The 27,500-nt window shown below is 34.0% G+C and overlaps 1 protein-coding gene and 1 long non-coding RNA gene across 12 annotated transcripts in view; one reads left to right on the top strand and one right to left on the bottom strand.

The window, feature by feature from the left end:
• The window catches only part of LOC127860802 (uncharacterized), a 14,665-nt gene extending 6,150 nt beyond the window's left edge, over nucleotides 1-8,515 (top strand). The window contains exons 4-5 of the long non-coding RNA XR_008039929.1: nucleotides 3,835-3,883; nucleotides 8,152-8,515. This is a non-coding gene — a long non-coding RNA (uncharacterized LOC127860802). The remainder of the gene's footprint in view (nucleotides 1-3,834; nucleotides 3,884-8,151) is intronic.
• Nucleotides 5,126-27,500, bottom strand: part of LOC127860720 (uncharacterized) — a 38,035-nt gene continuing 15,660 nt past the window's right edge. For 8 of the 11 annotated variants that reach the window (XM_052399051.1, XM_052399059.1, XM_052399040.1 and 5 more), the window contains exons 7-11: nucleotides 15,421-15,497; nucleotides 14,762-14,963; nucleotides 14,499-14,588; nucleotides 14,032-14,103; nucleotides 13,224-13,869 (exon numbers count right to left, since the gene is read on the bottom strand). In XM_052399051.1, the coding sequence (XP_052255011.1) occupies nucleotides 14,948-14,963; nucleotides 15,421-15,497 (93 nt within the window). In that variant the 3' untranslated portion in view covers nucleotides 13,224-13,869; nucleotides 14,032-14,103; nucleotides 14,499-14,588; nucleotides 14,762-14,947. Of the gene's footprint in view, nucleotides 5,150-13,223; nucleotides 13,870-14,030; nucleotides 14,104-14,498; nucleotides 14,589-14,761; nucleotides 14,964-15,420; nucleotides 15,498-27,500 lie in introns of those variants that run through there. The other 3 variants (XM_052399005.1, XM_052398992.1, XM_052399013.1) reach the window with 3 other exon arrangements.

The raw sequence follows: 27,500 nt of genomic DNA, 5'->3' as shown, positions 1-27,500 counted from the left end.
TTTGCCTAGATTAGCTGGTTTGACGATGTAATATATGGAAAGCCTTTGGAGACCCCGCTAAAATACATATAATTATATAGTAACTATCGGGATTTTCATTTTTCGCTGAACTTTCACTTTCCGCGAAAAATGAATATCAGTAGAGTGTACGGAATCAAAATTTTCGCGGAACTAAACATGTTTTCCGTCGGAACCATTTGGCCATACAATCCTACATAAAAATCGAAATCTAAAAAGTGCAGAATTTTCATTTATTTTCCCTCGGAACAATTTTTTTCAATCCTGTAGAACACTCTGGTTCAATTAATCGCGCGGACCTTAATATCTACTATAAAATTCGCGCGGGGATTGTAGAATGTCTATTTTTAGAAGTCTATTGCTAAAGAGAGAAAATCAAGTACATACCATTTCCAAAAAGCGCGGAACACGTATATCGTCTGCATAAATAACGCATTGAATTACTGCACAAAAGTCGGGTTGTTAGGTATTAACATCCTTAGGTACCCGGTGAAATTTGATTGGTTCCGAGAACTAGAAATAACTAATCAGAAACTTTGTAACAAATGCATCATAATTACGACCTTTATTTTGTGTACCTGTGTGCGAAAGGCTTGAATTTTAATGGCAGGTACGTTATTTGTCGACTTTATATATTTAAAAATGTCATATCATAACTTAATGTTTATATGAATTATATTATGCTGTAAAGGTTCATTTTATAAATTAACATATTGCAACACACATGAACATATGGAAAAAAAAAGAAATATCAAACAATTAACCTCAATGATCCCCTATTTAAATGCAAGGGGGTGTATGCGTATACGGGAGCTTATCGAGTGCAGTCCCAGTTTACCCATAAGACAGAGTATGCAACTGCCTATGGGGCCCGCGACTTTAGGGAGCCCATGAGACCATGAAGAAACTATTTGTTATAGTACAATGATTGTTTTCTTTACTTTTCTGGAATTTTTTTCCATCAATAACATTTTTATCCTGACGTCTCGATCTTGAAACAAAAAAGCGAGGGAAGCACAATCACCATAGAGCCGAAAGGGTTCATTCATTTAAAATAAATATACATACAATTCACGAAAAACAACGCCATCTTGGAAGTAAGTTCCAACTAACTTAAGCTAAATCCGGTTAGCTCCCGTATACGCATGCCCTCCTGAAATTAACGCTTTCATTTTAAAACATTTATATCTGGTCATATTGATTTTGGACACTCAATATTTTAGAAGATTTCTGTTTTATATCATTCTTATTATTAGTCTTATTAACAGTTTGTCCATGTTCTTGTTATTTGATTGTTCAATATCATAGATGGTGATCTTAATTCCAATAATAACCCCAATGGCATTCAGCCATGAAGTCACTTGCAAGACAAAATTGTATGTATATCACTCCAATGGTTTCAATGTTTTCACCCTGACCAGAATGTTGCTTATGTTCACAAATCAATATTAATAACCTGGCGTCTTATGTTTTGGCTGCTGCAATTGCATTAAATTTTCATATTGGATTTGTAGACAATTATTTACATTAATTCGCAACTTAAAATCTTGTGTATCTTCTTTTGCAACTTTATAACAAATAGCCATAAGGCTACAACACATTGATTAAATGTTCGTTGAATTTGCCGCACCTAAAAATCTTTAAACGAAAGAAAACTATTTTATTTTTATTTTACACCCAGAGCAACAATTTTGCTCCGCACATATTCGTTTAATGATTAAGTTTAATTTAGCCTTCATATTGTACGACATAGACTGTTATAACGCTTTGCGATGTTGATTGGTTTGGGAAATAAATGGCACAGATAAAAATGGAAATGTAATTTTTCCTCCGGTGGCAATGGGCCATTGCATCAAAGATGATTTAAGTAATTTATTTTTCTCAGCCGCATCAACATCAGGATGTAAAATATCGCCGGAATGCGTCCATTAGGTAAAAATCTGTAATAAGCTTGGTGGTAACGATGAAATTAAAATATTGACATTAACATGCAAATGAGTGCCGCCGATTAGCTGGTCAACAAAATTGTCAAGTATACTTAAAATTCTACACGCCTTCCATCTACTAGTTCAAACTGTGACTTAAGTGCGCTCAAAGTAATGATAGTTAAGTCAAAGGTGTTCATTAGGCCCCACAAACATGAAGTTAACATAAGTGCAAAAATAAAACAACTATCTGAACCTCAACAGCTTTACTATAATTTGATTGACTGGGCGCAAAGTACTGGATGCGGACGGACAGCTGACATTGTTGAGGACAGTGGCACGCAAGTGCTGAAATCTCTAAACAATGCTTTATGGTATGCTGATTACTGCCATACAAGAATTAAAGATGCCGGTTGTCATGGTCCAAGTGAATTAAACAAATTTCAGAATAACAATAACTACAAATTACATAGGCAAAGTACTGGTGCTACAAAGAAATTGGACTCAAAAGCATTTGAATAGCCTTAGGCTTTTAATGCAATGGAGCTTAAATAAATAGTCGTAAACTAAATAAATAGGCTAAAACAAATGTATTTGTCATGATGAGTCATGTAATGTCAGTGACTACTATTATGACAATCATTGTAACATTGATTTCATTACAGCCATGTAAATACTCTAAATAAACTAATATTTCGTAAAATATGTCGTAAAATAAAGTTCACCCATACGTTTGCTCGGGAATTTTCGAATATCGTCGAGGGAAATTCACATGGAATGTGTTGTGACACAAAAAATATATACGAGAATTTTGTTTTTCGTTAAATCTATGTTACCATACAACATCTAGCGTTAAAAATTTGGCTTTTGTAGTAAGGAACACTGAATTTACATTATTGTATGTGGCTTTAATAAATAGCATTAATGAAAAGGTAATATACATGTCATGTAACATTTGGTGCCTATGCATTTCATGTCAGACGAATGGTTATAATTAATTAGGGTTACAACTGTTTTTTTTTTATCAAAATAATAAACCCCCTTGTTGTTTCTAGTAGTAGACTTGTATTATGCCCCTCTTTTTTGTATTTTAAAATTGTATGGGATGTTATTTATTTTCGAAATGAAGGCATATTTATCGATTTTAGGTATCCAATGTTTCCTGATTTTCAACAATTGTCTGTGTCAGGGCTTTTGTGGCTTTTTTATTTATCACTGTTATTGATTTACATTGACGTATGCAAATAGTACCTTTTTTCAAAATCTACTTTAATCAATTTAAAATTGATGGTATTTATTTTTGGATGGTTGTATGTAGAGGTTTTCAATGTGGAAATAGATGCTGTTGCTTTTGTCATATGAAACTTTGTAATTATTTACAGAATTGTTTGTATTCAGGATATCTTAGTTATGATTATCCACATTTAATCCAACAATTGTATAGTTTTTCTACTCAATTTGATGTTAATGATATAACTTAAATTTTCAATTTTTATACGTATAAGTCACACTTCCAAATAGTAATAAAAAGCCCTGATACATATTTAACTTCCCGTGGGTAGTTTGTTTTAAATATATTTAAAGGTCTATGGACCAATTTTCAACTTGATTTGAAATTGAAAAAAAAAGTTTTATTATTATTATACCGGATTTATATAGCGCCCTTTTCATGCAAGAGTGCACGTTCAAAGGCGTTTTAATGATATGAAAAATTTCCAAACATATTTTTAGAGACTTATCAATCACCTGTAACTGTATGGATAACTAAATATGTTATCTAATGATATAAAATTGCATTATTTTTACCAACGGAGTAAGACTTGGTCACTTCTTTAGTTACGATATATAAATGTCCATTTATTTGATTGCATTAGTTTGGCTCTCTTTACAGTCATCCTCCACGTTGTCTGGGTTAGAGCGATTAACAATGGTTTATGATGGTAAGTAAATATACTGAAGTAATATTTGTTGTAGTTTCAGCTATTGTGTAAAACAGTCTTTGCAGAATTGGCTGCCTGGTGGTCCTTCTGATCGGCTAAATAACATTTTAAAACTGTTGGTTTGGTCAACAGGTGAAATTTCAACATGTTAAGATGAACATGTCCATTTAAACAAAGCCTTTCTGGATGATCTGAAATTTGTGGCCAGTTTTGCAAAGGCTGTTTAAAAGTAAAGTGGTCTGTATTCTTTGCTTGTTTTCCCTCTTAAGGTCCCTACCACTAATAGATTTCTAAAAAATGTTGCAAATTTGAACCCCTTTCTCAGTTTCGTTTATATTTTAACCCTTTTATGGATGGCCAGGCTCTTTTCATTAATCAAGCAAAGAAAAGATCTGGTATTGGAGGAAGCTATCGGTTGGATTTCAAATTATTATCTGCAGGTAGTGTCTACACTTTAGCTGGTGGAATGACGCCAAGACTCGTGCTTTTTGTTTTCTAAGCCTCGCATGATAAACCTGATCTCTAATCAACACTAAGCTATTATTCTCTATATAATGGGTTTGCCAAGAATACTACTCTTAACTATATGTTGTATACCACTCACTCAAACTTTCACTGTTTAATGACTTAATCGTGTAGATCTTAAAATGTCTTATTTGTGTTAATATGTACCATCGAGACATTTAATGGTTTTTCTCTTTTTCTTGAAACGACTGAGGAAGACACCTTGGCAAACCCATTATAATAAAAAGGTTAGTGATTGATAACCTAAGCATTCAACAATATTATAACCTAAGAGTAATGAGTGTCCTATTTATGATATTAGGAATGGGTATAAAATATGAGTAACACTGAGAAGGCGTACATTCGAACTTAATTAAAATACTAAAAGAAACTAATTAAGATGTTCCTTAGTCTGCCTTTGAACACAATACCGGGAATAATTACCCAAATACGTTTCAGTATATTAACTGGCATTAAATAAATATCTTGTATAGCTTTTTGTATTTTATCAATACTCTGACCGACATTCTACCAACTTACTTTCAGTGACGTGTATTTTCGAAATTATCAAAGATAATGACAGTTTCAATTAAATAACTAATGCGAAATGTTAATTACTATCAAAAACATATGTATCATAATTACACGCACATTAAATCATTAAGAAATATTTTAATATTTGCGACTGTGGCGCCAGGCAAGTTGTGGTTTTATTAATAAATCATTCACACAATTATTCGTTTTCACTCTAGCGACTATATCCTGTAAAACACACACACTTATTATACATGTTATCAATAGAGCTAATTAATTATTTAATGCAAAGAACACGAATTTGTGAACGTGAATTCAGCTTTAATACAGAAAGTAATGTTTACAGGAAGTGTCTTGATCGAATCATCTTTCAACATCTTATATCAAAACTCACTTTAACAACGCAATCTCGTGTCATTTGTTTCTGGCCAAGTGGTTTGCGAAAAACTCATAGGGACTGTCGCACCTGCAAGTTCAAATATATGCTATAAAGTAAAAGTCTGGGCAATCAAATAGGTTTTGAAAATTTTCCAGGCAAACCCATCAAGAAAACATCAATTAGAATAAGCTAGAGCAGAATTACAATAATGTATACAGTGCTGCATATAATTGCATATCTACACAACCCTCCGTTTTTAATATTTCATTAACTCTGCGTCGAGGTCAGATGATAATTTTAGTGCCATTAGAAAGACGTATTTTCATGTCAAAGACATTATACGCTCTTATCACATGCTTGGATACTTAAAAGGAGCATTGCATTAGCAATTAACATCAAAATAAACAATAGTTATATTTAAATTTTGAATTATATTGAAACACATCTGTTGTAAGCGACAAACGACGCGAGTAATAATTAATTGCGCAGATTCGTGTAAATGGCAAATTTACGACTTGCAAATGATGCACCATGGAAAAGTTCGATATTTTTTCTTTAAGTTTAATATTTAACCTAAAGACGGGATCATGGATTCAGCGCGCTGCATCCCATTATGATATTGCTAGCATGTGTGGCAAAACAATTAAAATACCATAATGTTTGTCAAGGCACACGCATTTAAAACTGCATAATCACCTTCATTCGGCAGACGACCTTTTAATGATACATTCGGATAATAATAAATAAGGCTACCGCATTTAAACTGAACAATGACCTACAAGAGGCAATTTTTGGGTCATTGCTTGAAATGCGCGCTTGTTGTTTGAGGTTCCTTATGAGTAAGAGTTTAGGCAAGCATTTGACCTTTAACGCAAACGAGCGACTATTATCTTTGTCCGGTTAATTAAAAAAATGGCTGATGCATGATTAAGTTTTAGTTCGGAGAAGTGGAACTTTGGTCAGAATCGACACTTTACTTTTACTTGTAAATGTGGCCTTTGTCGTCGCAAATTTAAAGTACACGATAAATGAATAAATACTAGTAGTAGTAGTAGTAGTAGTAGTAGTAGTAGTAGTAGTAGTAGTAGTAGTAGTAGTAGTAATAGTAGTAGTAGTAGTAGTAGTAGTAGTAGTAGTAGTAGTAGTAGTAGTAGTAGTAGTAGATGTAGTAGTAGTAGTATGTTTTGTTATACCAGAACTTGCCTTTAGGACAAATTCAAATGTTCCCTCCATATAATCCGCGTCTGTGATTGGCCGATTATCTTGTGCGAACAATATAGCGATTGTGTTTTCAAGTCTCAAAAAAAAAGAGACGGGAAAACAGAACTTATGTTTTCCGCTCAAAAAAAAAAAGACGTGAAAACAGCACTTTTGTTTTCCCGTCGCCAAAAAAATAACTCCTGAAAACAGACATATTTTGTGTTTCCCCGAGTTATTTTTTTTTGGCGACGGGAAAACATAACTTGTGTTTTCCCGACTTTTTTTTTTTGGAGCGGTGATGTCACCTTATTGCCACCGTAGTTTCATCACAAATATCATAACTAAAACAAAAATTTGGGAATCTGAAACAACTTTTTTCAATTTTTGTCAATTTACCAAACCGTGAAAAGATCCCTTTAATAGCACATTGACAAGAAATATAAACGTATCGCGAAGTTCTATTACTCGACTTCTTCTAGATCATGCGTTGTATTCTCTATGTTAAAACATTCTTAAGGAAAACAAGCGGTTTGCCGAAACATTTCGTTATGGTGTTTGGGTATTGTCCTGTAATGGAATTTATTTCATTAAGGCGTGCACATGCATTTTCATTCTTTGTTATACACAAATGACTGCACTAAACGTATTTTAAGTACTCACGTATTGTTACAGTGGACAAACTAAGCATTCTGTTTCAAGCAGAATAAAACATATTTGATCTGAAAAAAGGAATTACTCAATTAAATATAATGTCACATCTAGCTGCACATTATGGATGTACCGACAACGATTGTACTATATCAAGGTGTATGTACCACGTGACTTTTTCGGCTATGTGTGGGACAATTGGATGTCAACAAACCATCGCTTCAGATACGTTTCTGATAATTTCTTCATTAATTCAAAACCATTTTCAAAAAAAAAAACAAAGACGAGAGCCCGGTCATTGTCAAAATACACAACTGTGTTAAGTTTGCGCAAAATTAATTAAGTGTTTTTTTTTTCAAAAAAGTGCAACCGCGTGTTTGAAAACACACAAAGTGAAATGCTATTTGTGGTATATTTGTTATTCAATCAACACAAACGTTCATTATAATATTGTTGAAGGTTTAAAAAATATGGCGGGCATTGTAATTCTTCATAGAGAAGCTACATATATTGTATGTTTGCGCATATACATCTGATTCGGAGTCTGAGTATAAAAATGCAATAATGCTATGTGTGGGACACATTTTTTGAAATGCTACGTGTGGTATGCAAGAATTTTCCCGTCAGTACTGCATTTAATCTGAACACAGTTTTGTAAGAATCTAAAACATATACTTCAGTCTGTACTGAAAATATATCAAATTCACCAAATGTTACATGATGTTATACTGAAGTAATTGTGTAATGTTTAAACAATTTATGTTTAATTGAACATAAATTTTAAATAAAATACACTGCGTAATTGTTATCCAACCAATGGTCTTTTTTAACAAACATGTTATGTTGAACTATAATATTTTCTTTTTTTTACTTATTGTCTTTAAATAAATATCATGATTGATATTTCTGCCTGATTATTAAATTCGGTCCTTTTTGATAAATAAATGACAAAGAAAGTAAAAGCACTTGCTTTAAAGTGGGTTTTACTTCTGTTGTTTTTCAGACTTGACAAGGATTAGTCGAAGGATTTGTAACGCTTTAAGGCGCGAAGCTGTATTAGAATTAGATGAACACCATCAAACCACACGGAAGATGTTATGCGGCAAGTTAATTATCAAAACCACAGTGACAGAGACGGACCCAGCTTCATTCTGTGATGTTTACGGAAAGCTAATTCAACTAACTATGCTAACATACCATTTAATATGTATTTTGGAATAATCAAAGCAAAGTGTATGTATTGATATTTGTGTATATTTATGTGTTTTGTATATATGTCATTAATGGAATTGATTAGAAAAATATAAAATCTGAGTATATATGTTAATAAAACAATTGTTTCATAACAAATAACAATATAAATCCAATGATGATTGTTTGTGGTCTATTAAGTTAATTTAGTTTCCAATATCATCTCCATATGAATATCTTAAGTATATCAAAATAAACACTCCATTAATAATAACATTGCTTTATAACCAGTATGAACATGTTACAATAGAAATTAAAGCACCAAGTACATTAAGAAGTACATCAGTTTTCGCAAAGTAACAAATCGTGCTATACAAACATATAAATGATCTAATAAACACGTAACAAATGATCATCGCAAACAAGTATTGGCTTTGGGGGTTTATTATACCAACAAACATATTTAATTGTATAAATACTTCATGAACTCAATTTCAAATGAAATCTGAATAAATGAAAATAGTGTAAGATGTTTAATGAAAATACTCATTCGACCCGGTTATGACAGGGGCTGCAAGATCTTGTTTCCACCGCACCAAGTAATAAACAATACATGTTGTTCAATTTGTTGAATTGTCAAATGTGTATTTAATGTCTACTATGATTGTTTTCTTTCACGGCAATACTTGCACCATCTGGTAACGTACCAAACAGTCTTTTAAACTTTTGAACATTAATTATATATGACAACTTTTCATTGATCAAGATATCAGTACGTCTCTTGAAGGTGCTTCCAAAAATACTTTTATCTCCCTGAAAAGAATAAAATACACATGAAATAAACTGTAAAACCTCATAAAAAATAAATAAAGAGTTGCCATGCGTGATATATAAGATAGCTCAATAGGATTTAGATACACAGACATGATTTTACAGAAAAATAAGTTATTTATCCTTTTGTCTATTTGTTTAAATAATGCTGTATTATCTCTTTATGCTTATTTAATAACTCTCGTTACAGTCTAATATGTTTACACATTCCTGATAAAAAGCACATAACCATAAGTTCAATAACACTTATTGTAATTTTGTTACAATTATATTCACATGACACCTTGCACAAACAATCCGTACGATTTTGTGTATTAAACAAGTGCCTTAGTTGGAAGAAACAATTCACTGAAAATTTAACATTTTATAACAATCAATTTTATAGAAACTCTCAAGGAAAGGTTTGCCGCAGCAGAAATATTTTCCTTCCCGTGCGTGGGTCGCTTTGTGTTTGGAGATTCGATTCCCGACTGTGTTTTGACCTCTCTACCACACTGTTCCCAAACAAATGGCATTCTGCAAGTAAAAAATATGAATATAAATTATCGACAATCATGATAATTTTGAGTAACATGAGCGTCGTGATTATCATATTTTAAGCACGCAAAACAGTACTAACAATGTTTTATTGACCAACTTTTGTTATTTAGCCAGACTTAAAATATTATTGATGTTTATGTCAATCTTTCGATTCTCTAGTTTAGTTTGTATACCACACACAGCATTTCAAAAACGTGTCCCACACATAGCATTATAGCATTTTTAAGGACACACTCCGAATCAGAAGTATTTGTGCAAACATACAATGTATGTAGCTTCTCTATGAAGAATTACAATGTCTGCCCTATTTTTTTAAACCTTCGACAATATTATAATGAACGTTTTTGTTGATTGAATAAAAAATATACCACACATAGCATTTCAATTCGTGTCGTTTCAAACGCGCGGTTGCACTTTTTGGAAAAAATACTAAATTAATTTTGCGCAAACTTAACACAGTTGTGTATTTTGACAATGACCGGGCTCTCGTCTTTGTTTTTTTGAAAATGGTTTTGAATTAATGAAGAAGTTATCCAAAAACGTTACCTGAAGCGATGGTTTGTTGACATCCGATTGTCCCACACATAGCCGAAAAAGTCACGTGGTACAGGCACCTTGTATATCTGCTTTCATTTTTGTATCTACTGATGTTCTTGAAAATAATATTGACCGTTACTTGAACACAGTCTGTTTTATTAACTCTAATCTATTTTTGTTTAGAGTAGTATGTGTTATATATAGTTTATATTTACCATATTTTCTGCCAAAAATGTGATGTTTCTTTGTGACGTTGACGTCGTTTTCATTGATACGTCTGATGAAAGCTATTTCCAACAGTTGTATAGTGTTAAGATATAAAATTTAATGTTAAGTGGTTAGTCTTTATTTGCATCGTATTGTTATGTCTTCAACTGATCAAATAGTGAGATTCGGATGTCAATCAATTGAAATTCATATGTATTTATAACAGGCTTTACACGTTGTTGTCTCCAGTTTATGATGTCATTTTTTTAAGTTGTAACTCGTCACTTATCATATAAAACTGAGTACGTGATTGTCCTACTTATCTGTTTATTAATCTTCTATGGTAAAGACACTTTAACATTAAATAATGTGGGTAGTATTGGTCACGCGTCACTTGTTTGCATCCATGTAATCATTTTCTGTATTCATAATGCAATTTAATTGAAATAGTTTAAACTCGTGTTTAAGTTTTGATTATTTCTTAGATAATTGCGAGGTACAGTTACTTTGCATTGACCGTTCAAAACTATAATCTTATTTTTATCATGTTATTCACATGGGGTAAACATTCAGATTATATAATTACCGTCTTTATTCTTATAAACGCTCCCGCCCTAATAAACGCGCCCCTATCGTAAAATAAAATGAAGGAGTGATCAAAATAAAAGCGCCCCCTTTTCTCGGCTGCTAAGGGGTAAAGTAATTGTATTTTATTGACGGAAAATTCTTTTTTATCAACAAGGTACAGTACACGCAAAACCAACAAATTCCTCGATCCGCGGAGTTTGACGACATCAAGTGCTCGCGGAGATGATTCGGCATCGACCATCTGGTTGCCGCGTCTGTTCGCCGAGACACGCCTCGGCATGATGCGGAGGAAATTGTTGGTAATGTGACACTCCGCTAACACTCTTATTATCTATAATTTTCCTTGGATAGAAACTGATAACAAACAAGCCCAGCCCCTCCCCGAAAAATAAAATTAATTTGTCTGTAGAACAATGTGGGATTGTTAGCGTTGTTGTTTTCAAATTTCAACATTTACTTCACACCACGATAGTTTTTTCTGTCTTCTTAAATGACGCGTATAAAACAAAACCGTGTTCGCACCTAGCTGTAGGATACTGCACTTGGAGGAGTGATAATTGCGTGTTTGATAAGGCAATTCACAGTTTGAAGCCATAGAGAACTCATAACTGATTGTAATAATCGTATTTTCCCGAGTCTCTCGATTCCCCGATACATACGTTTCAACTGTCTCAATCGCATACATGTACAACTTCTCCCGTCTTTATCCATTACTCGATAATCCCGCAAATGCCCGATTTCCATTTTTATATCATATGTAAACAATAAATGTAGAGGGTTAAGCATTCCCGATGGTGGGTTCCGGAAACAGATGTAATAAATGCCTGACCTCAAGTTTGGGAAAACGATGTAAAATAGTAAGATCATTGACCTAGGCTTATTTCCGAACGGCATCACTAAGATTATGTCGGAAAAAGCAATATTCGCCATTGTTGCCTTATAAGCCAATGTTCATTTTGTCAGACGTCAATTTTAGACAGTTTGTAAACAATTGAAAAAAAAGGTTGGCATAGATTGTGTGATTCCCTGTTACGGTTACGGTTTTGTCGTTTAAAATATATTATCATTTGATATGATAAGATGGGTTAAGATGCATACCAGTATGCATTTATTGATGTGTATATGACATATTTTAGAAAGGTTTCAGTTTGAGAGGTACTCTAAATAAGCGATAAAAGGACGGAGGGCGGAAAGAATAGTTGGATACATAGAACACTACTCTTAGCTACATGTCGTATACCACTAAAACTTTCACGGTTGAATGACTTTAACGTGTAGATCAAATTAGACCATTGTCTAATTTGTGTAAATATTTACCATCGAGGCATTTTAGTTTTTTCTCGTTTGCTCGAAACTACTGAGGAAGACACCTTGGCAAACCCATTATAATAAAAAGGTTAGTGAGTGTTAACCTGTAAGTGTCCTATTTATGATATCATTAGTGAGTATAAAACATGAGTAACACTGAGAAGGCGTACGTTCGAACTTAATTAAAATACTAAAAAAACTCATGAAGATGAATCTTAGTCTGCCTATGAACACAATATTGGAAATTATTACCCAAATACGTTTCAGCATTTCATTAACTGGAATAAAATAAATATCTTGTATAGTTTTTGTATTTTAACAATGCTCTGACCGACTTTCTACCAACTTCCTTTCAGGGACGTGTATTTTTGAAATTACCAAAGATGCTGACAGCTTCAATTAAAATAGCTGATGTGAAGGGTTAATTGCTATATAAAACATATATATCATTATAACACGGACATGGAATTAGCTTTACCTTTTGAGTAATGTAATTATTGACTATATATACAAATTACATTTCAAACAATTATAAAGCAATATTTATTGGATTATTGTGCTTGGTCGTGCTTTCGCGCCTGTATTTTACTGTAAAATGTTCAATAATAATCCAGTGCTATAATACACACATAAGATTCCGCAGAATAACATAAACTGTTTTGTTTGTTAGGAAACATCGCGTATCTTGTTTATTATCGTGTCATAGTAATTGCTTTTTTCTGTATAGGAAATGGATATATATTCTCTAAATAAAGCATTGCAGAATAGATAGCACGCATTTCTCTCTTGATACTGTTTCTTGAATGGCGTGTCCGTTTTGTTTTGCAAAAATTAGTTTTCAATATATGACGATAATTCAGCTGAAATCTACAATAAAACACGTTGGCTTTTTGTAAAACAAAACTACGTTTATTTAGGATTTGAACAGTTCACACACACATTTCCTATTCGGAAATGTATAATATTCACAACAATAATAATATAATAACAATCATAGCAAGTATAATTAACAGGTTAAAACTAACAAAGTATAAAGTAGTAAATGAAATATGTTATATAATATGTTGAGTGTATATGTTTTACTTTTATTCCAAACAGGTAATTTTTTTAACGAACACATGAATACTGTCGGAATAATTAAAGCCATTATCTGTCAATATTTTCCGATTTATCGACACACAATAGCTTCGCCTTTTTTCAAAAACCCACCGTTGCCCTTGCTGTCCTCGCGTTCAACTGCAGGCCAAGCAACAAGATAAACTGCACCGGGGTTTCCATCAGAATATGTGTTGTTCCAAGTAGTTGCGAATTCCATAAATCGCTGGCTAACAAGTTTGTATTCAACTCCTTTGACTTCAAAGTTCAGTTTTAAAGGTGGGTTAGCAATACACATCAGCCAGCAAATGTCCACCAAATCATTAAGAAATATTTGAATATTTGCGACTGTGGCGCCAGGCAAGTTGTGGTTTGTTAATAAATCATTCACACAATCATCCGTTTTCACTCTAGCGACTATATCCTGTAACACACACACACTTAATATACATGTTATCGAACGAGCCAATATTTTTATGCAAAGAACACGAATTTGTGAACGTGAATACAGCGTTAATGCAGAAAGTAAGGTTTAGAAGATGTGTCTTGATCGAATCAGCTGTTAAAATCTTATATCAAAACTCACTTTAACAACGCAATCTCGTGTCGTCTGTTTCTGGCCAATTGGTTTTCGAACAACTCGTAGGGAGTGTCGCACCTGCAAGTTTAAATATATGCTATAAAAAAAAGTCTGGACAATCAAACAGGGATTGATGGTTAACCAGACAAACCCAGCAAGAACACATCAATTAGAATAAGCTAGAGCAAAATTACAATAATTTATATATGCTGCATGTAATTGCATATCCACACAACACTGCGTTTTTTAATGTTTTCATTAACTCTGCGTCGAGGTCAGATGATAATTTTAGTGCCATTAAAAAGACGTATTTTCATGTCAAAGACGTTAATGTATATAAGATGTATATGATTGTGTTTTAGAGGAGTGTTTGAAAGACGACAAGTGAGAATTAAAAAAAAAACACTCACACAGTATGAAAATATCACAATATTGCACGCATGGTTTCTGGCGGTTATTTTATTATATCTAACCTTATTCTTGTCCTCATTGGCATATTTGGCTAGCTGTAACATAGGTTTCTCCGTCCCCTCAACAGTCAGAGAACATTCGTTGAAAACCAACTGGAATAATTGAAAATGTGTTGCATGCAAATACAAAAATATGAAGAAGACATAGACATAACGGTTAATTATAATATTTGGAATGACAAATCATAATTAAATGATTTTTTTTTTTGTTTCTAACCGATTTTACCAAATAATTTAGCAAAACACACATATATATATATTTATACCTGCATAACGTAAGACAGATTGTTTAGATACTGAATTTCGGTGAAAGCGTCTCCAAGTGATTCGCATATATCAATCCATCTTTGCTTCAGAGATCCATCAAAGCGTTCCGCAAGCCGGGTGTTTGAGAGTTCGTCGTTTGTGTTTTCCAGTGACCCACTCTCTTCCATCATTTGCGAACTATGCTCTCAAAAGTCATCAATCCTGCCAATAAATCATTTTGTTATTTCATATCGGCGCGCAACCCCAATATTTAGTCCGTTAATATTTGGTAGGCTGTGTGTTCTCCTCCAAAGAAATTGTCGTCCATTAAGCTTACAAAGTATTGAATTTGATAAATCGAAATCTCCTCTCGATCTTGCAATATTCGTTATCTTACGCAACATTTCGGCAACCTTTGCGAACATTCTGTGCATAATCTGAATCAACATATAATATCGGCAACTTTATTATCCAGCCCCAGCTGATCACTCAGATTGTGACTAAACGCACGAATATTACGAGCGATGATTTTCACTTCATTATGCCGATTTGCATTCATCATATTTCAACATGTAAACGCAACATCTGATCAAAACGTTGTTGGACCGTTAAAAACTTACGTGAGACACGGTTGACAATATGTTGATTTGTATTTGACCGTGCAAAAAAAAACACTTACTTGTTTTTCAACATATCATTCTCCTGTCTAAACTTCATTAAACTGTCAATCTTCTTCGATAGAACATCTACCTCCATCTGCATCAAAACACGTCGGATATTATATTGACTAATAATTCGGCTAAAGTAACGTTCTTAACACAGAGATATTGTATTTTACCGAAGGGAATTTCATATTGTTACACACTTGTCGCTATCTCATGTAAGAATGTCAGAACAATACTTCTTAGCATTCAATTCTTGTTAAAATGTATTCGTCAAGTTTGTAATTCGATAACAGAACATTCTGCTTTCTAGTCGTATTACTAGCCTCATATTTCACCCTTACAGACTAATTTTCGTCGATAAGTAAATGTATAGATGAACACGCATTTACGTTTTTCGGTCATGCCGGTTGGATGTACCATACACTATGGAAACAATTATCTTCCTTTCTTTGTTTTTAATTTCAATTTTAATGTTGCATCCGAAATAATTCCCTTATTTAGTTAAACAGATCGAGACATTTTTTGCGAAATTGTTTTGTGTGTTGACAAGTGTTAAGGTATAACGGCCACCGGAAAAACTTTGCGAAACCGAAATTTCGCAAACTTAAGTACCCTTTTTCTTAAAGATTTGCTACTTTGAGACATAGTATGCGATAAAAGTCTTATCGTTGATTAATAATTGGTTATTTTCACTCAAAAAACGCGTTTTCTTCACTATGAAATTTATAAGCAAAGTTGGGGTTCCCATGGGATTTTTGCATTTTCCCATGGGATTTTCAATTTTCCCATGGGATTTTTTCTCCCATGGGATTTTTTTTCTCCCATAATTTGCAAATGGGAGAAAAATCCCATGGGATTTTGAACATTTTAAAAAACGTGTTTTATTTGCGTTTGCAAGTATTTTAACGTTATTTAAGGACTGTATATTGGTTTTATGCCAATTATATATAAAAATATTTAGTAATAAAAAAATCCCATTTTAAAATGGGAGAAAAAAATCCCATGGGATTTTTTTCTTATTTTGAGAGATTTATTCATGAAACTTTCAGAAACATCATATTTTATGAAATGATGAACAACTACGATATTTTAATGCGTTTAGTCGTGTTTAAAAAAAGACAAAAAATCCCATGGGATTTTTAAATCCCATGGGATTTTTAAATCCCATGGGATTTTTTCTCCCATGGGATTTTTTCTCCCATGGGATTTTTTTCCAATGGGATTTTTCAGTTTCGTAAGCCGAATAAGTTTCTTAATGCGAAAAACAACAATAAAGGAAATAATAATTATAATTTTGAATAATAAATTGAATAATATAAATAACATGAATATTTTTAAAATGAGTTACAATTAAAGGTTTATGCTAGTAGAACTTATCATTTCTTGTTCGAGCAGATGGTTGAGTCCAATTGGTGAGTATGCCAGCTTAGAACCAGTATGAATGCATCGCAGACAGACAACGCTGTCATACTGTACACACCGCGGAGTAACAATCTTTATTGCATTTCATTTTGCAACAGAAAATGAACTCCGTAGTATAATTGATCTTATATATGCCCTCTGCTTTTGAAAGCGTGCAACACATTAACATAACAATAAGTCCATGCCAAAAACTATGTGCAAATTCCATTCAAAGCTATATACACATTATAAAGGTCAGATGACCCGCGTCATGCGAAAATGGGTTTTATGTCATATGCGGCCGAAGTTGGTCCATCCTAGCTTGTCCAACCGCGCAGTCTGGTCAGGTACTACGCTGACTGATATATAAAGTCAAGCCATGATTCGTGGTCTCATATCCAAACTCGGTAGCTCCTGTGCGAAACTTTCACCGGAAACGACGGCACCGAGACGGGCGCTCGAACTTTGCGGATGCGCGTTATATGTTATATATAATAGCGCGATGTGTTTTTTCTTGCCTCAAATTAGTAAGCCCAATCAGCGTTTTATTGTGTTCTTTGCTTCTACTATTAACAAGAACTTCAACTGATACGAACATGAATTTTATTTTAATATGTTTATTTAATGCTCGGAAAACTCATTGTATATTTAGACTACTACTTATAAAACAAAGTCGGGTTTTCAACATCTGTTTTCGGCATAAAAATTGTTATTCCAAACCAGATTTTACGCACTTTACTGTACAAAATACCGTTAGGGCCACCGTGGTTACTCATTAAAATCCAGAGGGCGAGATTGCGAGAACGCGAAAGTACGATGACGACAGTGCGACAATACGATGGCGACAATGCGTTCGTACGATTGCGAAAACGCGCTAGTACGATGACGACAATGCGACAGTGCGACAATACAATGGCGGCAGTGCGATAGTACGGGGGCGACAATGCGATAGTCATATCGTACTGTCGCCGTGGTATCATCGCAATGTCGCCATCGTTCTATCGCATTGTCGCCATCGTATTGTCGCACTGTCGCCATCGCATTTTCGAATTGCCGCCATCATACTATCGCGTTATCGCATTGGCACCATCGTACTATCGCACTGTCGGCTATCGCCATCGTATTGTCGCACTGTCGTCATCGTATTTTCGCACTGTCGTCATCGTATTATCGCACTATCGAACTGTAGTATTGTCGCCATCGTACTATCTCACTGTCGCCATCGTATTGTCGCACTGTCGTCATCGCACTGTCTGATTGTCGTCATCGTATTATCGCGTTCTCGCATTGTCGCCATCGTACTATCGCATTGTCGCCATCGTATTGTCACCCTGTCATCATCGTATTGTCACATTGTCGCCATCGTACTATCGCGTTCTCGCGTTCTCGCCCTCTGGATTTTAATGTGTAACCACGATGGCACTAACGGTATTCCGTAATACTGCTAAAGCACAGTATGATTAGGTCACTCCCAATGCTCAAATCTCTATGTCTATTTTAGTAACAACACATGTCTATGGAAGGATATATAGGTAAAAGTTACATCATTCGTGGTGAATATTTACATTATGACTGATGCTTATTCTAATTTGCTTGATGACAATTCCAACATGCTTGTTGTCTATTCGTTTATACTTGATGATTGCTGCAACATTACATCATTCATGAATAATATTTACATTATGCGTGATGTTTATTCTAACATGCTTCATGACAGTTCCAACATGCTTGTTCTCTATCGGTTATACTTGATGATTGTTTCAACATGCTTGGTGACTATCCAATGTTTGTGTGTTCATTATTCCTGAAACCAGTCATAATCGGTTTTGCCACTAAGCGTCATTAACAACGGCAGTTAGCAACAGGCAGTAAGCAGAATGCAAGTTACTAAATTATGACATCAGGTGGCGCGCGTTTATTTTCCGTATGTTGAATAAATTACTTTTCGGAAAAAAAAGCGAAAACATCCGAATCATTTTGACTAGTAAACTGAATAAGCTGAATTAGTTCCCTTCGTTATATAATCTCCATTAAACTAAATACGTTCATTATTGTCATGAAGACCAGTAAGTTTACACAATGAATTGACTGCCGTGAATGTTTTTGATATTTGTAAGATGCAATTGGCACTCAAGAAATTATACATGTATTTTATTCAGAACATAACGGGGCTGATGTGTTGGAATTGTGGCCCTTCCCTAGTCCAAATAATTACAGTAGACGTAATCTACCGATGTGCATTGCATATCGACCTCATATTTATAAAGTAGCCCAAACCCCCATTGCCACAGACCTGTGCGTGAAACTTTCAGATTTCTCTAGTCTGTTAACCATGCTATAATTACAATTTCTATAAACACATATTTATCATTTTATGACTATATAATGTCTGTGGTATACAGAGAAACCTGAAAGTTACAAGTACTCGTGTCTAGTACTGTACAACTATTGTACTCCTCGTTGAGAAAACAACTACTTCATCTACATGTATTAAAATATCATAAAACATAATTTTCAATCAAGTTGGAAAAAATCAATAAATAAATGTCATACAAACAGGTTTGTCATGAACGTTGACGTCGCTCTTGGTTACCAGAAAAATTCCCACGCACGGATTTCAACCGTCATTGTTTACAATCAATTAAGTGCATAAGTACTTGAATTTGTATAGTGTTTTTTAAAAGTGTCCAGCTACAGGTGGTTAGCGTGTGGCTATAATACTAGTTAGTGAAAACATATTTTGGAATGATAAGTAATCATATTATAACGAAAAATCAACTTTTCTTAAAAAAATAAGTTAAATATATATTCAACAAGGTATCCAACTCGAAATCATCCGAAAACGGGATGCATCGTTTTAAACAGCCATTACTTCATCAATTTTGCAGCGATTTTCACGATCTTGGTCTTATTCAACGCAGAAATAAATTTCCTTTCTGGAAATGTATATGTCTTGCAATATTTTTACAAATACTGGGTCAACTTTTAAAAAATAACACGACACACAACTCGCGTGACCCAGCTGTGATCGATCAGACAGTATTCATGACTGAAATCTTCACGGGGAAATGGGCATTTTCCCTGCAAAGTTCACGAACCTCGATACCATAATTCAATAAAACGTATGAAAAAAACATTCTTACCGTGCTTGCCGTAGAATTATGCATCAAAACTAACTGTCCAGCGCATTTTCAAACCTTTGTTTACATACATTTCAACCAACTGACATTTTAAACACAAGAGTGATTTCATTGCTCCAATGCGGAGTTGTGTCTTTACAACTGGAGATTTCATTCATAAATACGGTCTGATCGATAACAACTGGGTCAAGCGAATTATGTATAGCTTTATTTCTTAAAATTTGACCCAGCATGTGTAGAAATATAACAATATATATACATTTCCTAAAAGGAAATTCATTTCTGCGTTGAATAAGACCGGGTCATGAAAATCGCTGCAAAATTAATTTAGTAATGGCTGCTCAAAACGATGCACCCCGTTTTCGGATGATTTCGAGTTGGATACCTTGTTATATATAAAACGGTAGTGATTTTTTATATATAGAAAATTTGATTTTTCGTTTTAATATGATTATTTATCATTCAAAAAGATGTTTTCACTAATTATTATCATAGCCACACGCTAACCACCTGTGTGTCCAGCACGTGTGCCGGGAGAACAGGGCTTAATGTATTTTTTGTTAAGCTCTATAATATTTATATCCAATCTGTATGAAAAAATGTCGGTGAACATTATTCCGGTGTTAATTTTTGAAAATATTGAGGCATTCGTTAATTATGGATCTAAAACGGAACATTAATCCGCAAAAAAAACACCGGGCATATTGCATATTAGATCGGACACATGAAATTATTTCGAAAGAAAGCAATAAGAGTTTCAATTCTACATGAGTAAGTCTCGCTGTGCACGATTACGCTCTTACTGCTCGTATATATTTGACTCTTGGCAAATACCTAGTGTTTTATTTTGCTTAATCTAAATTGTGTCATGCATCTATATGTACTTAAAGCAGCATGACCAACAGCTCTTTCATATGTGAAAGAGATTGACACGAAATACCTACCCATCTATAATAAAGTTTATATGTGCACTGCAATATTATAGTTTTAAAGCATTTTATGTGGTGCAATATAAAAGTACTCTAGTAAATTTGAAATTATGTAATCGATTTCCTCTCAACATACATGCAAAGTTCCAGATAACTTTTTCAGCAAAATCTTGGTTTACACTCTATAATAATCCAGCCTTAAAGTCTATTATTAATTCTTTTTTTTTCAGGTAAATATAATTTTTGGCACATCCGCATTTAGGTTTATAGTCTAAGAAGAGCTCCAGATAAGACGCTTAAAGTCGTAAAAAATTGAATTAAATTTAGTAAAAAAGTAGACTTAAATTCTGTGCGTACGGTTACACATTGGAAAAATAAAATAAGAATTCAAAATGTGTGATCATGCGTAAAACTCAATATCAATGCATATAATGTAAACATTTTACGACTTTAAGCGTCTTATCTGGAGCTCTGCATACATGCATTAGTAGCATATATTGAAATATATCCATAGACTTTCTTTGGTTATTGAAGGTAAATTACTGTACAAAAATTATGGTTAGTCATTAACCAAAAAAAAGTTAAGTCTACAAACACGCGGTTAATTTCGGTTCAGTAGCAAATATCTTACAAAGGTGCGCAACTTCTCCTATAACATAAAATTTCCGTTATACGCCGTAAATTTCCGTAGTCCTCCGTAGCATTTCGGAATGACTGTCAATTGACATCATTGTATCATGCATGATAGTATGTTGCTTTGTGCTTGGGTGAAACTCACATCTTACCATCGCGTTAATTTATTAAACGCATTAATATTTGATTTCATTATGCACTGCGCCTATTGCACAAGTCTCTCTGCACAAACCAACATACACATATGCAGCATGCAATTAACGAACAAGAATGTTGCATCTGTACACATGCATGATACCATTAAGCAGAATGTAAATAGACATTGGACATCAGGCAAGATGTAAGTGTCATCAAGCATGAAAAGGTGTCTACATACTAATTGAAAGTACCATCAAGAATCATGACACAGTCACAAAGAAGGATGTAATTTTTACCTAAATACCCTTCCATATTTGTCGGCACTGTGTGTTTGCTTAATTTCACTGAAGAACGTCTACTGGTAAATCTTACAAAAAAAGTGATAAATAAGACTGAGTAGCAATTTTTTCGGCGTTGCTGTTTAACGTCAAATTTGGCCTTTCAACGAACTTCTTAAAAGCCCATTGAATTTTAATGAAGAAGTTTCCCGCTTGTAGGTCCGAATGAATTAAATCAAATTTTGCAATTGGCAATTTGATAGAAATCCCCATAAAACATTGCACATAGCTTTCTGAAATAAACAGGCCACATTGAACGCATTCACGATATCCAACAGCTCTCTTTGCAAAGACCTATCTAGTGTTTCTTGGCCGTGTAAGATCTATAATTAGAACATCGTCACCTAAACATCTACTAATAGAAGAGCATATTTTGGGGAAACAAATTCAATAGGAGTATAAAACGTCCACGATCAATAATGTGTAGTTTGTTAAAGATATCACGGCAGTAAAAACATAGCACTTTAAAGAGACCACAATCTGGTACATTTGGTCAATTGTTGCGTCCGTGGCGGACAATACATTTTTAAAAAGAAAGCGTACAAAAAAGCAAACACAAAGTTCTTCGTAAGCTTGTTTTAATCTTAAAAACACATAATCGACAGTCATTCCAGTCAAATACAATACTAACAGTCAGCACTCTAGAGATCAAAATTGCGGATATAAATATTTAATTCAGGGATATCAAGTGTATCAAGTTCGAATTCCGGAAAAAATAGCCGGTAGTCTGGGGCATTAGGTCCCTTACAGGGATAATAGGTAAATCCCCGCCCGAGCCGTAGCTAACTGATTTATTGTAGTCTTTCTAGTTGCAATTTCTGGTGAGTACAATGCGGAATATTACGGATATTTGCAACATGTCGAAGATTTTCGGAAAGTAGCGAAGAGGTTTTCGTCAGTTAATATTCATGTCCGTGCCGGCCGCTAACTTATCAGAATCAATAAAAAAGAACCAGGAAAAATCGGTACCGATCGCAAATTTCCGGAATTCCGATAAAGCTTCAACATAATTTGTTCTCAAATGATCGCGTACTCGAACGAATCTGTCCCTACGCCTCCAACTCCCTTTAAATCTCATCGGACGTACATTGATCTCAAAATCTATCCTTGACGACTCAAATCATATTTCCTGAATAGTTTGGCCTATTGACGTCCCTGTAATTATAACAATGGTCTTTTGGATAAACACCGCTAAGTTGTTGCAATATAATAACCGTTTAAAATAGTTACCGGTTTTCATTTAATAAAATGATTAAGTCATATTCGAGATTTCAGCGATTGCCAATATTTTGCTTTTGTTTCTCATAAGCATATGGTGCTTGGTATCTGCTATTGACTCCTATGTAGATTGCAAATATTACATAACCCTTACAGCGGCCGAGCGCAGATATCTGCATTTGGCCGCTAAAAAGAAAAATCTTTGCGCATTAATTTAATTCAAATCTCATTATCATAATCAAAATCATCATCATCGTCGTCGTCGTCATTACTACCACCACCACCATCATCATCATCATCATCATCATCTTCTTCTTCTTCTTCTTCCTCCTCCTCCTCATCATCATCATCATTAACAACAACAGCAACACCAACTTAACATCATCATCAAACAACAATAAACATCGGTAGCATACAATGTGCTTCATCAACCATACATAATTATATGCGTTAAAACACCATAATAGAACAGCATGAATGAAGCTGTCTATTATTTTTTTTTCGTTAATTGAAGGACTAGTTGAAATCTTCTATAAAAGCCCTCCCACCCCCCCCCAAAATAAAAAAAAATAAAACATAATAATAATAACCCTAGCAAACAACAATAAACATAGGTTAGTTAGTATACACTGTGCTTTAGCAACCATGCATAATGAATGTTTATGACTTCTGACCGTTGTGATCAAATTTAAAAAAAGCAAGATGGTATGTATGCGGCACACAACACATAGATAATTATAGTTTTATACCTTAAACGTAGTTCATCAAAATAAAGATAAGTTATTATCTATGTAATACTTAAATTAGGTTTATAACGTATGCATATTTGTCTAAAACTTGTGAAATGTGATTCGTAAGCCGACGACAACATTATCATTCGGACCCTTCTCCCCACCTAACAATCGAGATTAAACACCTGTGGAGATCCCGATCTTATCAATGAATAAACCGGTTCAATGATGTCAAGTCAAATAAAACATACTATTACTATCCAAATAAATATCTATCAAAAAATGTAAATTGATATACCTACTTAACTAAAACTAAACTAAAACGATTAGCAAGAAAAATATATAAAGAAGAAGCAGGCAAAGTAGACAAATTAATTGTAACATATGTTTTCTCAGTCTCCCACTGTTGAACAATATAAATAGTATTTATCGCCACCCCAAAAGGGATCTTTATCACACGTTTGGCTCAACTAATATATAATTGTGACAGGACAAACTGTCAACAAATACCTTGTAAATGTTTTATACATAACTCCAATCAAAGGTCAACTTCCAAGGAAACTGCGGCATGTTAAAACTGTTGATTATGACAAAATGTTGTTTAGTACAAATCAGTACAATAGCGTCTGTTATGTGGCCTATACTAATCCAGTTAAATAAAACTTTAATCGCAGAAAAGTTTAGATTCTTTACACCTTTAAAGGGGCCTTTTCACAGATTTTGGCATTTTTTTTAACTTATTCATTAAATGCTTTATATTGATAAATGTAAACATTGGATCATAAAAGCTCCAGTAAAAAATCAAGAAAAAAAAATAAAAAAAAGGAAATGTACATTGCCCGGAGCAGGGTTCGAACCAGTGACCCCTGGAGTCCTGGCAGAGTCCTGTAGTATAAACGCTTATGCCTACTGAGCTATTCCGCCGAGTACACATTCTCGACGTATTTTATACCTTATATAAGCAATCTTCGTAGTTTCACAAAATTTAACGACAAAAACAGAACTCTCCAAATTATTCAATCGTTTCGCGTTGCAACGCTTTATAATTTTTAGGTTTTAAAATCGTCAAAAGATGCATATAATGGCTATATTAGAGCATGGTTAATGTTCAGTATTACTGTTTCCTCACAAATATCATAACTAAAACGAAAACTTACGAATCTGAAACAACTTTTTTCAATTTTGTCAATTTACCAAAGCGTGAAAAGATCCCTTTAAGAAAATATATATAACAGTTCTTTCCTGTTTTAACAAAATGATACATTTAAAAATAAATTATGAAGCATCGCTATCAATATTAGAAATAGAAGTAGAAGGAGAATTATTATCAATAGTAGCAGTAGCAGCAGCAGCAGCAGTAGCAGCAGCAGCAGTAGCAGTAGCAGAATCAGTAGCAGTAGCAGTAGCAGTAGCACTAGCAGTAGCAGTAGAAGTAGCAGTATCAGTAGCCGTATCAGTAGCAGTAGCAGTAGCAACAGCAGCAGAAGCAGCAGCAGCAGCAGTAGCAGTAGCACTATCAGAAGCAACAGCAGCAGCGGCAGTGGCAGTGGCAGTGGCAGTAGCAGTGGCAGTGGCAGTAGCAGTGGCAGTAGCAGTGGCAGTAGCAGTGGCAGTAGCAGTGGCAGTAGCAGTGGCAGTAGCAGTGGCAGTAGCACTATCAGTAGCAGCAGCAGCAGCACTGGCAGCGGCAGTGGCAGCGGCAGTGGCAGTGGCAGCGGCAGCGGCAGTGGCAGCGGCAGTGGCAGCGGCAGCGGCAGCGGCAGTGGCAGCGGCAGTGGCAGTGGCAGTGGCAGCGGCAGCGGCAGCAGTAGCAGTAGCAGTAGCAGTAAGAGTAGCCGAAGCAGTAGCAGTAGCGGCTTTTTGCTTTTTTGTTTTAGAAGTGTTTGTCGTATAAGAAGAACGCAAGGAAGACAAATTAATTGTAACATGTGTTATCTTAGTCTCCGTTGTAGTAGTATTTGTTGTATCTACACAGCCATTTTTCAGTCACCTGAGAGACATGTTTTTATAAGAGATTTAATTGTGGACCAATACATCGTGTATTAATATCAGTGTACCCACTGGGACACCACATGGGGCGAGGATTAACAGATAAACTAGGCCTTCAACTAATTATGCGCCTAGAGGCAAACAATACTATAACTTACTGATAATTTTAGGATTGGGATGTGTTTGTATCTTATTTGAAATTAGCTAGCTTAATTCAAAAACTAATTATAGCCTCAATATTATCACAAGAACATCATCACATATTCATTGTGCAATATATAATCATATCACCATCACAATATGCCAGAGCGTTAGTATTTATTGTGCATACATATCCTACAGCAACATTTACAAAACTTATTACAAACCAACCGCTCAAGCTTTAATTAAGATTGATTTCAATTTATATTATGACATACATTAAAGATCACTGTCAATTAATTAAAAAATAGCTTGATGCTTCGTACTCAGCGATTTAAATAAAAGAAACGTTGCGTACACAATAATTGGGGTTAATAAAAAAAGTCTGCAATTAAAATAATCAAATTTAAATAATACTAGATTTAGTTTCAAATTGTCGCTCAAAAAATGTATCAGTTATATCAGTTACTAGGGAATCGATTTGTTTAATCTCCGCAATCCAATAATAATTATGGTGTTTGTATGACAAATTAATAGCTATTCGTCATTGAATGTATGATACTCATAAAAATATTGAAACAATAACCACAACAACAACAACATATGTGATTATGTATATATCTTCTTCAGATACTCTGTGTCATACTTTCAAAATTATCCTCATAAGATTCATAATAATAAAATAAACACTATTGCAATCTTAGTAAAAACCAACTTAGCCGTTATGCTAATGATTTTATGTTCAGTATGCGTGTACATTTCAATATTATATAACAACAAGTGTTCACAAATACCTATGTTTAATAAATATTAAAAACATGAGAACCAATGAAGGTATTTCATTTTAATAGACTAGTTTTACCGTGTGTGTACATTCATATAAAATCTTTTGAAAATCACACTTGAGATAATGTCTTTAGGTTTTGCTATTTCTAATCGATTTAAACACCATAAAACCACCGTATTTTCTCTTACATTCTAAATTTTCTTACATTTCCTTTTTAAGCCAAAATATTTATGTTTTCATGATTCTAAATTTTCGGACATACGGATTTTCGTACAGTCAGTTAAACAGCGCTATTTTATCAGATTTTGACCCTGTTTTTGCTTATCTGATGACCCTTCGGTCATGCATTTTTACAACCGGATTAAAGTAATAAAACAGAATCATGCCTAAGGGCAATCGACCATTACATTTGCGTACTTGGGTAAATTACCTTGTAAACCTCTAATAAGCAATGGTTCCTTCCAACAGCGTTTGAAATGATATCGTATTAAGAAAGCCAAACGTTTATTGTTTTTACTTTTTATATATTATTTCAGTTGATTGCAAAGCTGTTAAGTTGCATTTTTAAAGTAAAGAACGAAGGGAACAACACAATAAAATTATGTACACTGATGTATTATTTCTACTTCAATTAAATAATTGACAAACA

Source organism: Dreissena polymorpha, chromosome 1 (assembly GCF_020536995.1).
Source record: "Dreissena polymorpha isolate Duluth1 chromosome 1, UMN_Dpol_1.0, whole genome shotgun sequence".
NCBI classification, from domain to species: domain Eukaryota; kingdom Metazoa; phylum Mollusca; class Bivalvia; order Myida; family Dreissenidae; genus Dreissena; species Dreissena polymorpha.
The sequence above is the reverse complement of the archived record's forward strand: the minus strand, read 5'-3'. Positions and strand labels throughout refer to the sequence as shown.